The 13,401-nt window shown below is 37.9% G+C and overlaps 1 protein-coding gene across 2 annotated transcripts in view; it reads left to right on the top strand.

Annotated features, from left to right (window-relative positions):
• Positions 1–13,401, top strand: part of CFTR (CF transmembrane conductance regulator) — a gene marked incomplete at both ends in the record, with an annotated part of 84,059 nt that overhangs the window by 26,298 nt on the left and 44,360 nt on the right. For both annotated transcript variants that reach the window (XM_080350238.1, XM_080350237.1), the window contains 4 exons: positions 948–1,194; positions 3,458–3,550; positions 4,084–4,266; positions 6,646–6,837. In XM_080350238.1, the coding sequence (XP_080206364.1) occupies positions 948–1,194; positions 3,458–3,550; positions 4,084–4,266; positions 6,646–6,837 (715 nt within the window). The remainder of the gene's footprint in view (positions 1–947; positions 1,195–3,457; positions 3,551–4,083; positions 4,267–6,645; positions 6,838–13,401) is intronic.

Genomic DNA, 13,401 nt, shown 5'->3' with positions numbered 1-13,401 from the left:
CCAGTGGTTTGAGCACTCAGCCACTGAACAGGCACCTGGAGTCTAGCTCCATCTGTAGCCCCAGTTAATTGTGCTTGCAGCAGATCAATTGCTCTTTCGCTGTAGCAGAGGTGCCTCTGTTCTGGCAAAGCCAAACTGCAGGGCACCTGGGGAACATGAGGTGAACAGGGTCAAAATAGAGCAGTCGACAGAAAGCTTCAGTATTCTGAGTTAGGGCCATCAACTCAAAAAATGAATTATGCTCCCTGGATTGTTTCTCTTTTTATTTGATAGCTTGCTGCAAGATGCATAAACACTGTGGAAGCAGCTAAGAGTGATCACCAGTTGCATTTCTGACTGCACAGCAGTCAGCAAGTTACCCTGTAAACTGATCATCTATGGAGAAAGGAAGGGGGAGAGCAAACTCCCCACCTTCCACCTCTTCAAGCTGAGGTTAACTGATACCTTACTTCATCGGTGAAGCTGTTAGTGGGGGGCTCTGCAAAAGGAGATGACACTACAATTGGGTTGTGGATTGTTCTTGGTTTTTTTTTATGGTAATGTATAACAAATCTGGCATTTCAAAGTATCTGGGGGAGTTATGCATCTAGATGACCAGATTATTATGGGATGATGCTTCTGGGAGTGTATTGTATACCACAGCATTAGATTCTTACGAATGGTTGTGCCAGGAATTACAGAGACTTGTAGCTTATGAGGTGTCTAAATCGTGGCATAGACCATTATTATTTTGTCTGACATCTCTGAACACTGATGCCAAATTTGGCTCCAATTAATTTTCAGGTCCAAAAATTGTTTAGAATCTTGCTTTTTTAACTTCGGTCCTAGAAAATAACAAGGATGAATGTGCCTCTGAATTAATTGTTTTACCAACAGTTCCATCCAAAATACTTGTAAGATGTAAACTATGGAATTCTATACTAATTATTTGTATTTTTTTTTAACAGAACTGAACTGAAGCTAACCCGAAAAGCTGCTTATGTGAGATATTTCAACAGCTCAGCCTTCTTCTTTTCAGGCTTTTTTGTGGTGTTTTTAGCTGTGCTTCCATATGCTGTGATGAAAGGAATTACTCTCCGAAAAATATTTACCACCATTTCCTTCTGCATTGTTCTTCGAATGGCAGTGACCAGGCAGTTTCCCGGGTCCGTACAGACCTGGTATGACTCTATTGGAGCAATAAATAAAATACAGGTAGGGTACATGCACTAAAATCTTCCCAAGTACGTAAGCTAATTCTTTATAGCATGTTATCTTGTCAGATGATCAACAAAAGCGCACAGCATTTATACAGACTTTCCGAATATACTATATGTTGCTTTGACCACACACCATGAAATGTCATTATAAATCTTGATATTTGTTATATGGTTCCCCAGGCAGCAAAACCACAGGAGCCTCATGCTACCCACATGCCGCTTTTTTTGAAACAGTGGCATTTAGTTATTTCTTCTCTTTGCAACATACGGAACTTAATAAAAATATATAATGAGTTGTGGTGCTCAAGAGATGTTTTTCCTTCAGAAAAGGAAGTACAAAATTAGTACATGTTTTATATAGCACGGCTTCCAGTCACAGATCTTCTGTTTTCTTAGCTATTAGTGGCAAGAACAGCAGGAGATTGTGGATCTTATGCAAATGTGCATCTCATTCATTATGAGTAGCAAACATAATTAAGGTACTGGTCAAATAATTATTACTTACCTTACCTACTGAGATCAATTGCTCATATACCAGCATGAGAGGCTTATCTACAGAGTCAAATCAGGGTGAATTCTCATTAACTCTGTCTGGTATATCTGCTGTTTTGAAATAAATCAGTCCTTAGGAAAAGAATTCTTATTCTATCTCAGGATGAAATCTTAGACTTTTCAAACCACCTTTTTTTTTTTTTTGGTAAAACATATGTTTTATTATTTTTAGTGTGATAAAAATACCTAATATGGAACTTAAAGATCTTAATTAGAAATCTGAACTTTAATATAGAATAGGAAGCAGGTATTGGATTTTTATTATTTTCAACTGGGCAGAAAACTTGAGAAATCTAGCCATAAACCTTTCTGTTTCACATTCAGAAGGCTGCCTTGTTGGGTCTCAATTTAGGCAGCCCTTGTGCTCTCAGATTCCCTAGGTATTAGTGCAGTTATCCCGTCTCTCCTGTTTCCTGGAAGAGCATATCCAAAGCCCTGTCACAGAACTGACAAGCCCAGCTGTCATGCCACTGCCATCACTTTAGTGAGTGCTTATCTTTGGGGTTTTAGCTCTGTGGGTGCTCCTGAATCCATAAATAATCATCTCTTTGTGGCAGGTTCATTGTAGACCCCATAGACAGGCTGCACAGGATTCCAGAACACCAATGCCCTTAAAAAACTACTTAAACATTCTCTGCTTTAACTTCTTCATCAATATAGAGAGTTCAATGGGCCAGAGATGTCCCCTGGGTTATTGTAGTTGCCCTGTAGCTACCAGACGTGTGTTTTCTAGGCCACGAAGTCTTTCAGGACCAGTGTTCTTTCTCTGTGTCTGCTCCAGCAACTCCACTGGATGACCCTGCTGCCTTTGTTATGAAAGCCTAGCTATCGTTTCCTTCTTCTACATAAACTGTGTCTGTTTTGCTTTCCAGTTTTTTGGTTCCTTTTTAACCTTTAAATTGTCTGCTTTTTCCCTTTTGCTGGTACTACTTGGGAAATTTGCAAGCTTACTGTAGAGAACTGATTTTCTCCCTTACCATCTGCTTAGTTCGTCCACTGTATTGCCCATGTAGACCTACTTGATTCTACATAATTTAAAAAGATGATTTAGGGGAGATGTTACCTACAGACTGCATAACCTTAACAAAATCATGGAACAGAAAAGTTATCTTTCCTACATTAGTACAGGTTTACTCTTTTTCCCTAATAGTATCCTAGAAGGTAACAGAAGGCTCGCGTTTCTGCCTTGTGTTATTTGAAATTACGCTACTTCAGTGCTTCACTGGCCAGGATCATTATTTGACTTTTTTTTTGTTGGTAGAGACATTATTCTAATGCTTTTAAACTCTTGCAGTTTTGGAATAGGGAGATAGCAGCATGTAGCTGCTTTATTTCAATTTATCAGAGTGCAACCTTCCAAGTCCTACTCCAAAACCAAAGTTTATTTGAAAAATATTAAGGTCAGAGGGTGATGCTGCCTGATACAAGTCCTGAAAGCAAAGGAAAAACCAAGTTTTGATATACCAAATAAATTTACGGTTATGCTTTCAGTAGCAATGAAAGAATTGGTAGTTTCAAAAATATTTCCTTCTGCATCCAAAAGACTCTGTATAAGCTATATTTATGCCTCCCTCTAAGACCCTACAATGCAATAGCACCATCAGAAATAGTAACTAGGGCTGAGCGTTGGCAAGGATATTCCGGTTTGTGTGATACGGCTGTTGTCCCTTACCATTTCCTTTCATCTCCTTACTTGGTGTTTCTAGGATTTCTTGCTGAAAAAAGAATATAAAGCCTTGGAGTATAATCTAACAACCACTGGGGTTGAGCTGGACAATGTAACAGCTTTTTGGGATGAGGTTAGTACTTTTACCCAAACTAAATTAAAACACAGAGTGTATCTTTTTTACTGATACTTGCCTTGATGTTCTCTAAAATGAAGAGCCTACATTCCTTCATTTCAGCTGGCTTCAGATGACAGCAAGTAAGGAATGTATGGCAAGTAGTTAATGCATTGTATCAAATTATCCACGACTGAGAAACTTTGGAAGAGACCTTTTAATAAGTGTTAAGGTCTGTAATTAGTAGTTATTTAAGCCAGCCTGAAAACAGAATCAGGCTGTGGCATGTATAAACATTGGAAAGCAGTTCTGTAATAGGCAAATTTTGTTTGTGTACACAAACTTAGGAGCAACTCCGATAAATCCATTAAAAATACATATATATTTAAGAATGTAATAAATGTGTTATATTAATAGATAGGAAAAGTAACATTGGAAAAGTAAGTTCATGTGTTTTTATAATTCCATAGTATGATATACGTGTCTGCATATGCATGTGTTTTGGTTTTTTCTTTAATGTCCATACAAATACACATATGTGTACATTTCAGGGAATTGGAGAGCTGTTTGTAAAAGCAAACCAGGAAAACAACAACAGCAAAGCTCCTAGCACTGACAACAATCTCTTCTTCAGTAATTTTCCCCTTCATGCCTCTCCTGTTCTTCAGGATATAAATTTCAAGATTGAGAAGGGACAGTTATTAGCTGTTTCTGGATCTACCGGAGCAGGCAAGGTATTTCTATTTCTGTTGTTTCAATGAAAGTCCTGATAAATTTAAGAAATACTAGTGTGTTGTTATCTGTATTGTTACATGTATTGTTACTGTATTCTTGCTATCCTCTGTTTGATGTAAAAATGGTGTCTGCAGGAAAAAGTATGAATAAACTGCAAGCTACAATAAAATGGCCAATATTTACTAGAAGTTTTACTCTGTGGCCAATATGAGAAAGATTTTGCTGGATATTTTTTAAACGCAGAAGGATACAGACTTAATAAGGCAATAGCAATTTTAGTGACTTTCCTACTTTGCTAACATTTTGAGGAAAAATTTGAACACAAGATGGTCAGTAACCTGACAAGCCTGATACTCATTAGCCAGGTAACCAAGATGTGTGTCCTGGACATGTGGTATATCTGGTCACTTGTGCTCCAGCTCCAACAGTGCCTCGCATGGACAAGCTCCCAGAATCCCATGTGAAAGCCTGGGAAGGCGCTACTGAAATTGGTGGTTTTCTGTGAAAATTTGTGGTTTAGACCGATCAGTGTTTTAGAACCTTAAAATGTTACGAATACATTTAGTTTGTAGATAACGCATCCAGTTAACCTTATTAATATAAAATGAGTTGAACTGTGATACTCATATTCACTTTGAACAGCAAGTAATTAGATGAGTCTTTCATCTTGACTGGGTTTTCTGAGGAGATGTGGAAGTCAAACATTAATTATGTGTTTGACAACTTTTCCTGTTTAACACATTATTAGTGAATATATTCTGATTTCTTTAACTTGCACTGGGTAAAATCTTTGATCTGTTGGAGTCAATGGCAAAGGACTCATCAATTTCAATGTGATGATACATTATTTTTCAGTAATGACACCAATAGGAAAGAGCAGAGGACTCAGGACATGAGGTTGTTTTCAAGTTGATGGGTTAAGGTGCTTTTTACCATGATATTTCTGAATTAACAGAATACTTTTCCTATGTTGCTGGTAATCTCAGATGGCTATTGCTAAAGCCGATACTTGTCATGCAAAATGTAAACTAGAAAGTGCTGAAGGACATATGTATATCTCCTTTATTCAACTACTTAGGAAACTGCTCACCCTGAGCAGTTTATGTGAGTATACACATACAACAAATTTGCAATTTTCAAGGCAATAAAGATAGAAGACTTATTATCTGACAAATTTACCAAAACTAAGATTTACACCCTCCTCAAAACAAACAAACAAAGAAGTTATGCCTTTCCTTTCAGTCTTTTAATTTAAGGTTTCCTTCATGTTGTTTGAGGCTATTACTATATATTCCGGGAACTGTCAGGACTGTGAAAGAGACTGTACACTTACTTTGTAGCAGGTGTGAAGCCTGACATCAACTCTTTAATACTGCCTCAATATTAGATAGGATTGTGTTTGGGTTTTGTTTGTTTGTTTTTCCATTTATGTTATATGGCACAAAATACACTAGTTTAGTATCTGGTGTGCAAAACAGATTAAGTGGTTGTCCTGTGCAAGATCAGAAATGTCTTACTCAGCATTTTGGAAAATTCATATTTGTGAGACTCCTGCTTATTATATAACTTCTCAGAGGATCTCTGGGCTTGACAGTATGAAACTGTGACTTTGAGATAAATTTTTAAATCTTTGGCTCTTACATCCCAGCTTTGTTGCCTGTTTATTAGTGATAAGAACACCACTGGAATGGCTCTGTAACATATTTTTCCTTGTATTTCTCAATTCTGTTCTTTGATCTAGTAGCCACTGATGTGTGACAAGGTTACTACAAGCTACTGATTAACTTTGAAATTATAACATGTCAGTACTGAAATTGCAATCAATTCTTTTATGAAGGGAAATAGTAAATATACTTAGGTCATGTATTCACGTAAATGAGTTAACAGTTCAGATCACAGTTTGTGAGTAATTGTATATACATACACAAAGAAATTGCATTTTTCAAGGCAATGTGGATAAAAGGCTCATAAACACTAGCAAAATTGTGAACATGAATTGTGTTGTACAAAGAACAAACAAAATAGTTACTGATAATGTTAAAAAACTAATAACATTCTATATATGTCTCACAGATAATTTTACCTCATAAAATTAGTGGAAGTTTAATTAAAAATGCATATTTGTGCAGCAGCATGCCTTTTTTACATGATATCTTATGGAATTTTTATTGTTCATTGGATGAAGTTTCTCTCATTACAGAGGCGTTTCAGAACCATATTTATCATGAAAATCTTCACGAATTGCAGTTTATAGGGACACTCTTTACAAGACAAGTGTGCAATTTAAGTGACTTAGCAGAGTGATTCTCATTTTGTTTAGCATTTCTCGTGGTTGTTCAGATTTCTGATATATTAACCAAATGTTAATGACTTTTCAGACTTCTCTTCTGATGTTGATAATGGGTGAATTGGAGCCTTCACAAGGTAAAATTAAACACAGTGGAAGGATATCCTTTTCACCTCAAGTCTCCTGGATCATGCCTGGAACAATAAAAGAGAACATAATTTTTGGTGTATCCTATGATGAATACCGATACAAGAGTGTCATCAAAGCCTGCCAACTAGAAGAGGTCAGTCATCTAGGACTCTTAAGACCTGTGACCCAACCCAAGTGAAACCCCTCTCCAAAAAAATTAGGGAGTGGAGCTTTAAGTAAGCATGACGTTTCTGAGATTTAAGGTACCTAGCCTGGCGTCCCAGTTTTGTGGTGCTGCAGGTGAGCCTGTTGCCAGCTCCCTGGGAGATACACTGATGGTGCTGGATCTGGTAGTTTACACAACAGGAACTGGCTCATATTGTAAGTTATCTGCCTTCTCAGTCTTCCTTGCTAGTGAAAAACCTGGGTAAACATATTAATGTTAAAGAAATTATGTAAAAAGTATAGTTCTTACAATGTTTTTGGTTTTTTTTTTCACGTTTCTTCCCCATGAAGAAGTTTTTCCTTACAATCCTGAAAATTAACCTGTCTTCCTCCTTCCTTTTGCACTTTGAAAATGTCTCCAGGGATAATTCGAACTCTGTGCCGGAAACCTGAATAATTTAGAGGAAAATCTTGACTGAAGTTGGGTTTTTCTGTGTGCACATTGAGAACTGGTATACTGGAAATTACTGCAGGATTGATCTATGTAACAAGTAGCCTACAATTAGTGCAATGTAATAGAAATGTCCTTGTGTGTGTTTGGTGTTGCTAGAGGGTAGTGTAAGAAAATATAACTTTTCACATTGCCAGATACAAAAGAAGCCAGCATTTTAGACCTTTCCACCCTTATTACTGTGCCTTAGGATCAGGCATTTTGCATGTAGATGAAAACAATAAATATTTAACTGTGCAGAATAGGATCTGTCTTTAGGCCCCACAGTGAAGCGTATTTTCCTTTAATGCCAGTCAAGCAAGAAAACAATAGCCAGCCTGTTTAAAAATAAGATGAGGTTACTGCTCTTTATCTCAGAGCAGGGTACAGTTAAGTGATAAAGTAATCTTTTTGTCTGTGTTTATGGCCATTTCAGCTTGTGTTTGGATTGTGGTTTGCTGGAAATCTTCTTTGAAAGCTTCTGAAGACAGAAGAATTAACAACTTCTCTGTCAGACTTTTTGCGGTCATAAAAGTTGTGGTTAATGCCCGAGCTCCAAGAAACAACTGGCTTCAGCAGTTCAAAACTGCGCTGGTCCAAACAGGCTTCCCAGCCCATCCGCTTCCTAGAGCGGAAGGTGGTTAATGATGGCTCAGTGTCCTGGTGTGTGGGAGACAGCTTGGTGGCTCACTGTTAGTGGGACAGCTTGGTGTTGCTGGGATGGCTCAGTGTTTCTGTGTTGGTGGGATGGCTCAGTGTTGGTGGGACACCTCGGTGTTTCAGTGTTGGTAGGACAGCTTGGTGTCTTCATAGGTTGCAGGTCCTTTGTTCTCCAAACAGGCTCAATCGAGCCAGTTTTGATCTGTGCTGGTGCAGCTCTGTGCAGAATGATATGCTTCACCTCCTAGCAGGGCTCATTCTTTGAGATCAACTTTGATACTTATAAGGATATTTTCCTCTGGATTGAAGCTGAATAAATTGGGCTGGCGTGAAGAGAAGGCAGAGTAGTCTGGAAGGAAGCCAAATGTGTTACCTTATTGCTATTATTATGCTTTCTAATCTTGTTAGCTTTCACATCTCAGTTACCGAACAGGACTTAGTTCAGGTAGCTACATGTTGTACTTCCTTGACTTGCCTACTCAGTTTTATTTCTGCTGTCAGCTTCTTATTCTTGTTGCCTTGATGCAATTCACCTACCCTCCAGTTGTGCCAGTACACCTGTTTCATGATACTGTACTGTGAAACAGAAGATTAGAAAGAGAGTTATGATATATTGGAGAACTGCATCCCTCGTAAATACTCTGCAAGGACAGTTTGTGTAGTGCACAGTACATCAGGATCTCAGTCTGTGCCTGGGTTTACAGGCTCAATTAGTGTGTACATATCTGTCAAGAATCTTCTTTTTCTCATGCATAATATGGGTGTTGTCTCACCCAGTACCCATCACATAGGTGTGTGACTGATGACCGATCAGATGCAGTGAATCGTGTCGTAAAGTAGATACTGTTTGGTGAGTCCATGTGTGAAAAACGTGTTTTAACACTGTTTCTCTGAGTGTCGTCCTACTTGATGGCACACATGTGGCAGCCGTATAGTGTCATGGATTTCATTGATGGTCCTTGGTCCTCACAGCTCTGCTCTGCAGCCTTATCTGACACGTGGTGATACCAAGGGTAAGGGACACTGCAGTGCAACCTTCTGTGAGTGTATGAGATCTGAGTTGTTGGAAGGAGCCACAATGAAAGACAGCTGTGTGTTGAAGGCTCAGTGAGGGAACTTTGTTGTGTTTAAGTACCACTGGTTGTCACAATTTCAGGATGTCACTGTATAGATGTATAATACTGAAGAAGCATGAGAAGGGTTCTCAAATACATCTCTATGTGCATCAGTAAAATTATGCCTAAGGCACTTTAAAATGTCTGTTTGTACAGCTTATATGTGTATTTTTATGATAGTGTAGCCTGCTTTATATGTGTAAAATTATTCAGAACTTATCATAATTATGTTTCTTGATTATATTTTTCCTTTGAGCGTAAGTAGGTCATCAGGGGAGGTAAAATAATGTTTTACAATATCATTGTAATTACTGGGATTTGGAAATGGGCAGAGGTTAAGAGAAGAGCAGTGGGAGGTGATAGAACAAAAGAAAGACTGCTTTGGAGTTGAGAAAAAGGGACTGTAATTATATCTTGGTGTTCTTGATTTCCTACAGAAACAGCCTTACCAGCAGAAATAATTTCTGAAAGCCCAGCACAAACTAAACATGGCTGCAGTGAGATATAAGTAGTGTGTAGACATTGCCCGTATTCTTGTGTGATGCTGAATTCAAGGGGATGTCAATACATTTGAATTGCATTATACATTCTGTGAAACATCACAGTAAAAGTTTTACAAAAAGGCACAGGAGGAGGTCTGCTTGTTCCTTCTCCACTGCCTTCTTCCTCTGTTTTCCTCTCTTCACAAAATGACAAATATTTTAACAAGCAAGCAGGGTGAGTACCTGATTTCAGACATCTTTTAAAACGAATGTCCCCGTTTACAAATATGGAAGTGAAGGCTTTCAATTTTTAGATCAAACCATTCCAGCACAGATCAGTATTCCTTGCCATTTGTCCTTTATTCAGAATATTTTTTAAAATAAACTGTTTTAATGGGTTTAATTTTGAGTGTGCAGGTATTATCACAGATCTATTACCTTTAAAATCTTACATTGGCATGCTATGATACAGAGAAACCGAGATGTGATTTGTACAAATTCTGAACTCATTTCCCACAGATGGTCCCTATAACCAAGCTTCAGGGTACTTGAAAAATAAGATTAATTGATGCTACCTTGGCTTATGCTACCTTTCTTTTTGTTGTTGTTGTTGTTGTTTAACACGGTGTTTTACGCTTTTAATCAAGTGCTTTTCATCACATTCATGGTAAAAACCAATTAGCCAGAGGTGAACTTTTGCCTGGCACTTCAAATTAAGGACAAAGTATGAACAAATTTAACACTGAGAAATCATCCTGCATAATTAATTGATTTTTATTCTCATTGCTCAATAGCAAAAGCCACTGGGAGATGTGAACTGAATGAGTTCATATGTCTACAGAAACTTGCTACTAAATTGGAAGTAATTCCACAAGCGTAACTTCTGTGGAGATTGAAGGATTGTATTAACGTCATGGCAGGGATAGCATGGATATAAATAGGAATTTGTAGGAGTAGTCAATTGAGTTTTCAAAATCCTTATTACTGATGTAGTGAAAAATGGGGAAGGAACATGGCTTGATTTTCAGATTTTTAGGTTGAAAAATCAGTATCACCTACTATATACAGGGTGTGGGATTTTTGTTTGGTCTTAGGACTTGCTGAGTTGAAAAAGGTGAAACCTTTGGGCTGTTGAAACAGGAATCTTTGTGTCTAAATTCTGTTAGCATTGAACAAAATAATCTGAAGGGAATGCGTTCCTGCAGTCGAGACTTCAGGAGCAGGTTTATTATAGTTATTCTTGTTAAAAAATAAACAAGCATCGTATCCTTTTTGAAGGGGTGCAGTAATTCATTAGTTTTGAAACAGTATTTCCGTCACTTCCGTTTGAAGCTTTTTGTAAGGTAAGATAGATATTTTTCCACCTGGTTAGTTCATTTGATCCTTCAATAGTTAACTAAGAGGCCATAAACACATAATAACTACCTTTAAGAGATTACCACTTTAAAAATAAACACATGTTCTGATTTGAGAGCCACCAGCTGCTCATGAATGTAATGTTTAACATGACATGCAAATAGAGGGAGTGTTTCCATGTGAACTCAAATCATATAATAGTACTAAAGACATTTGTGGTCACATCCTGTGTGTTTTTGAGCTGTTTTTACAGGGACTGCAGGAGATTTATTTTCATCTAAGAACTTAAATTGCAGAGAGAACAACTAGAGGAAGAGACAGTCAATATGCCAAGCCCTGGTTTGTCTTCCTGCATGTTTGATGTCTCCTTGCAAAGGATGGCATCCATCCCTGGGTGAGAAGTTCACTGCAGTGCCAAGGATGCCTTGAAACAGAAGCACATACTTCTGCATCCCACTGTACTGCTCCAGCCCCTTTTATCTGTAGGAGTTTGGGGTTTGTTTGTTGATGGGTGGTTGGGTTGGTTGGTGGGTTTTTTTTGCATATAACTAAATCCGTAGGAGCTTATAGGTTAGTGAAATACTTTTTGCCCTGATTTTTGTGCCACTCTTTCACAAGGTATATGGTGAGATTACAAAGTGTGTGGGAGAGAGGAACAATAAGGGCTGAAGTCTGGAACTGAGTGCTTTGTATTAGGTAATTCTCTACAAGACGATATTAAGAGGTAGCTTGGTTACCTAATAGTCTACAGTGGAAACTATGTGAGAGCAAGTTACTTAGCCTGTCTCCATAGCTGGAGAGAGCAACAGGCGTGTCAAGGTGAAGTTCATCTCATCCTACTGTAAACAGCTAAAATAGCATAAATGCCTCTTTCAGGCAGAAAGTCCACATAATATATCAAATCTCCCACTACAGCCATTGCATATCAGACGTGGGCTCGAAAGCTGGCTACCCTTATACTTTTTCCACCTTGCACTGGTATGATCCACTGGCATGAGCAGACTCCTCTAACTGCAGTTCTTGTCTATGGCTCAAAATCATGGGCAGGTCAGCTGTGAAGATGCTGACACTGAGTTCCCAGGGGGAACTGGCAGTAAATAGACTAGAACAGTTTCTTCATAGCAGGGAAGCACCTTGATTAGAGAAGAAAAGAGACTCAAACTCCTGAATGCGCTGACTTCAAGAAGTTTATCAGTGATCAAGTAAATAAGTTCAACAGAGCCCCTCCACAATGTTCTGTGTTGATATCATTTAGTTAAAAACCTGTTTCAGTCAAGACAACTCTCCCCACCCCTTTCCCTGTCTCAGGTACAGGGCTCTGGACTGATTACCTTGGATGTTGTCCTATCTTCTGTTTATTTCCCTGTTTATCTTCTATTTATTTCCCTTATGCTGCATTTAACCACATGCAGCATACCAACTACTTCATGTTTCAAGAATCTGTTCCATGGGAATGTTTCACCATAGAGAAAGCGAGTTTTGCCAGCATTCGTGTGAGTTTTGGGTGAGCCTGACACTCTGCTCAAGGTCAGAAACTCTTGCGAAAACAGAGCTTATGCTTTTGGATCATGCATCCTTCATAAATGGTTTAGCTGAAATCTAACAGAAGAGGTGGTTACCCAATAGCCAAGATATAAAAAATTGCTGAAAATTCTTTGTCTGTAAAAAATTAACAGAACTGTTCACTAGTAGGTATGAGTCTGAAACACAAGACTTGATTTCCAAACTTTAAAACTTCAAATTTTGCAGTTTAGTTTAAATCTGTCTGACTTCCAAGATATTTCATTTTCTGAAAATCAGGACTAATTGAAAATTATTATTTCTGCAAAATGACATTTCAAATTCATTACTAAAGATATCTACTAATTGCTACATTAAAATCTGGAGGTTTATTTCAGTTCCATTTCTACCTCGTTAGTAAATTAGAATTTAATCTGATTGTTTGGAAGTACAGAAATAATCATGTTAGTGAGAAAGCAAGTAACAGTAAATTCTTCTCTTGCAACTGAAAAAAAAATAATTATCAAATAGAGTGAAACAGTATTGCAGCTCCTGGCTGAAACCCTTGATGCTGCTTCTGCTTAACTTGTATTCAACTTTACTTGGCATTTTGATAGAATAAAGGCTTCAATACTTTTCTTCTAATGTATTGCAAATAGTCCATATTACAGAAAGGGAATTGCAAAGTGTATTCAGAGGCAGCTTCTCTAAAACACAGCGAGAAGGTGAAAAAGAGAGTACTTTGGTAGGTGCGAAGGAGGTAGCAATGTGAACGGGAAGATTTTCTGGGAACTGGAAAAACAAACATGCTGAATGTTAAAGGCAATGAAGAAAAGGAGTAGGATAGAGATGATAAAGAAACTGGGTCTGTAGAAAAAACAAGTTGAAAAGAGAAAAGGGTTAATGAAGGATGAAATGGAGAGAGTCAAGACCACTGCTCTGTTCCATCA

The sequence above is a fragment of the Nesoenas mayeri genome (assembly GCF_963082525.1).
Source record: "Nesoenas mayeri genome assembly, chromosome: 1".
Classification (NCBI taxonomy): Eukaryota; Metazoa; Chordata; class Aves; order Columbiformes; family Columbidae; genus Nesoenas; species Nesoenas mayeri.
This window is presented reverse-complemented; position numbering and strand designations above follow the sequence as displayed.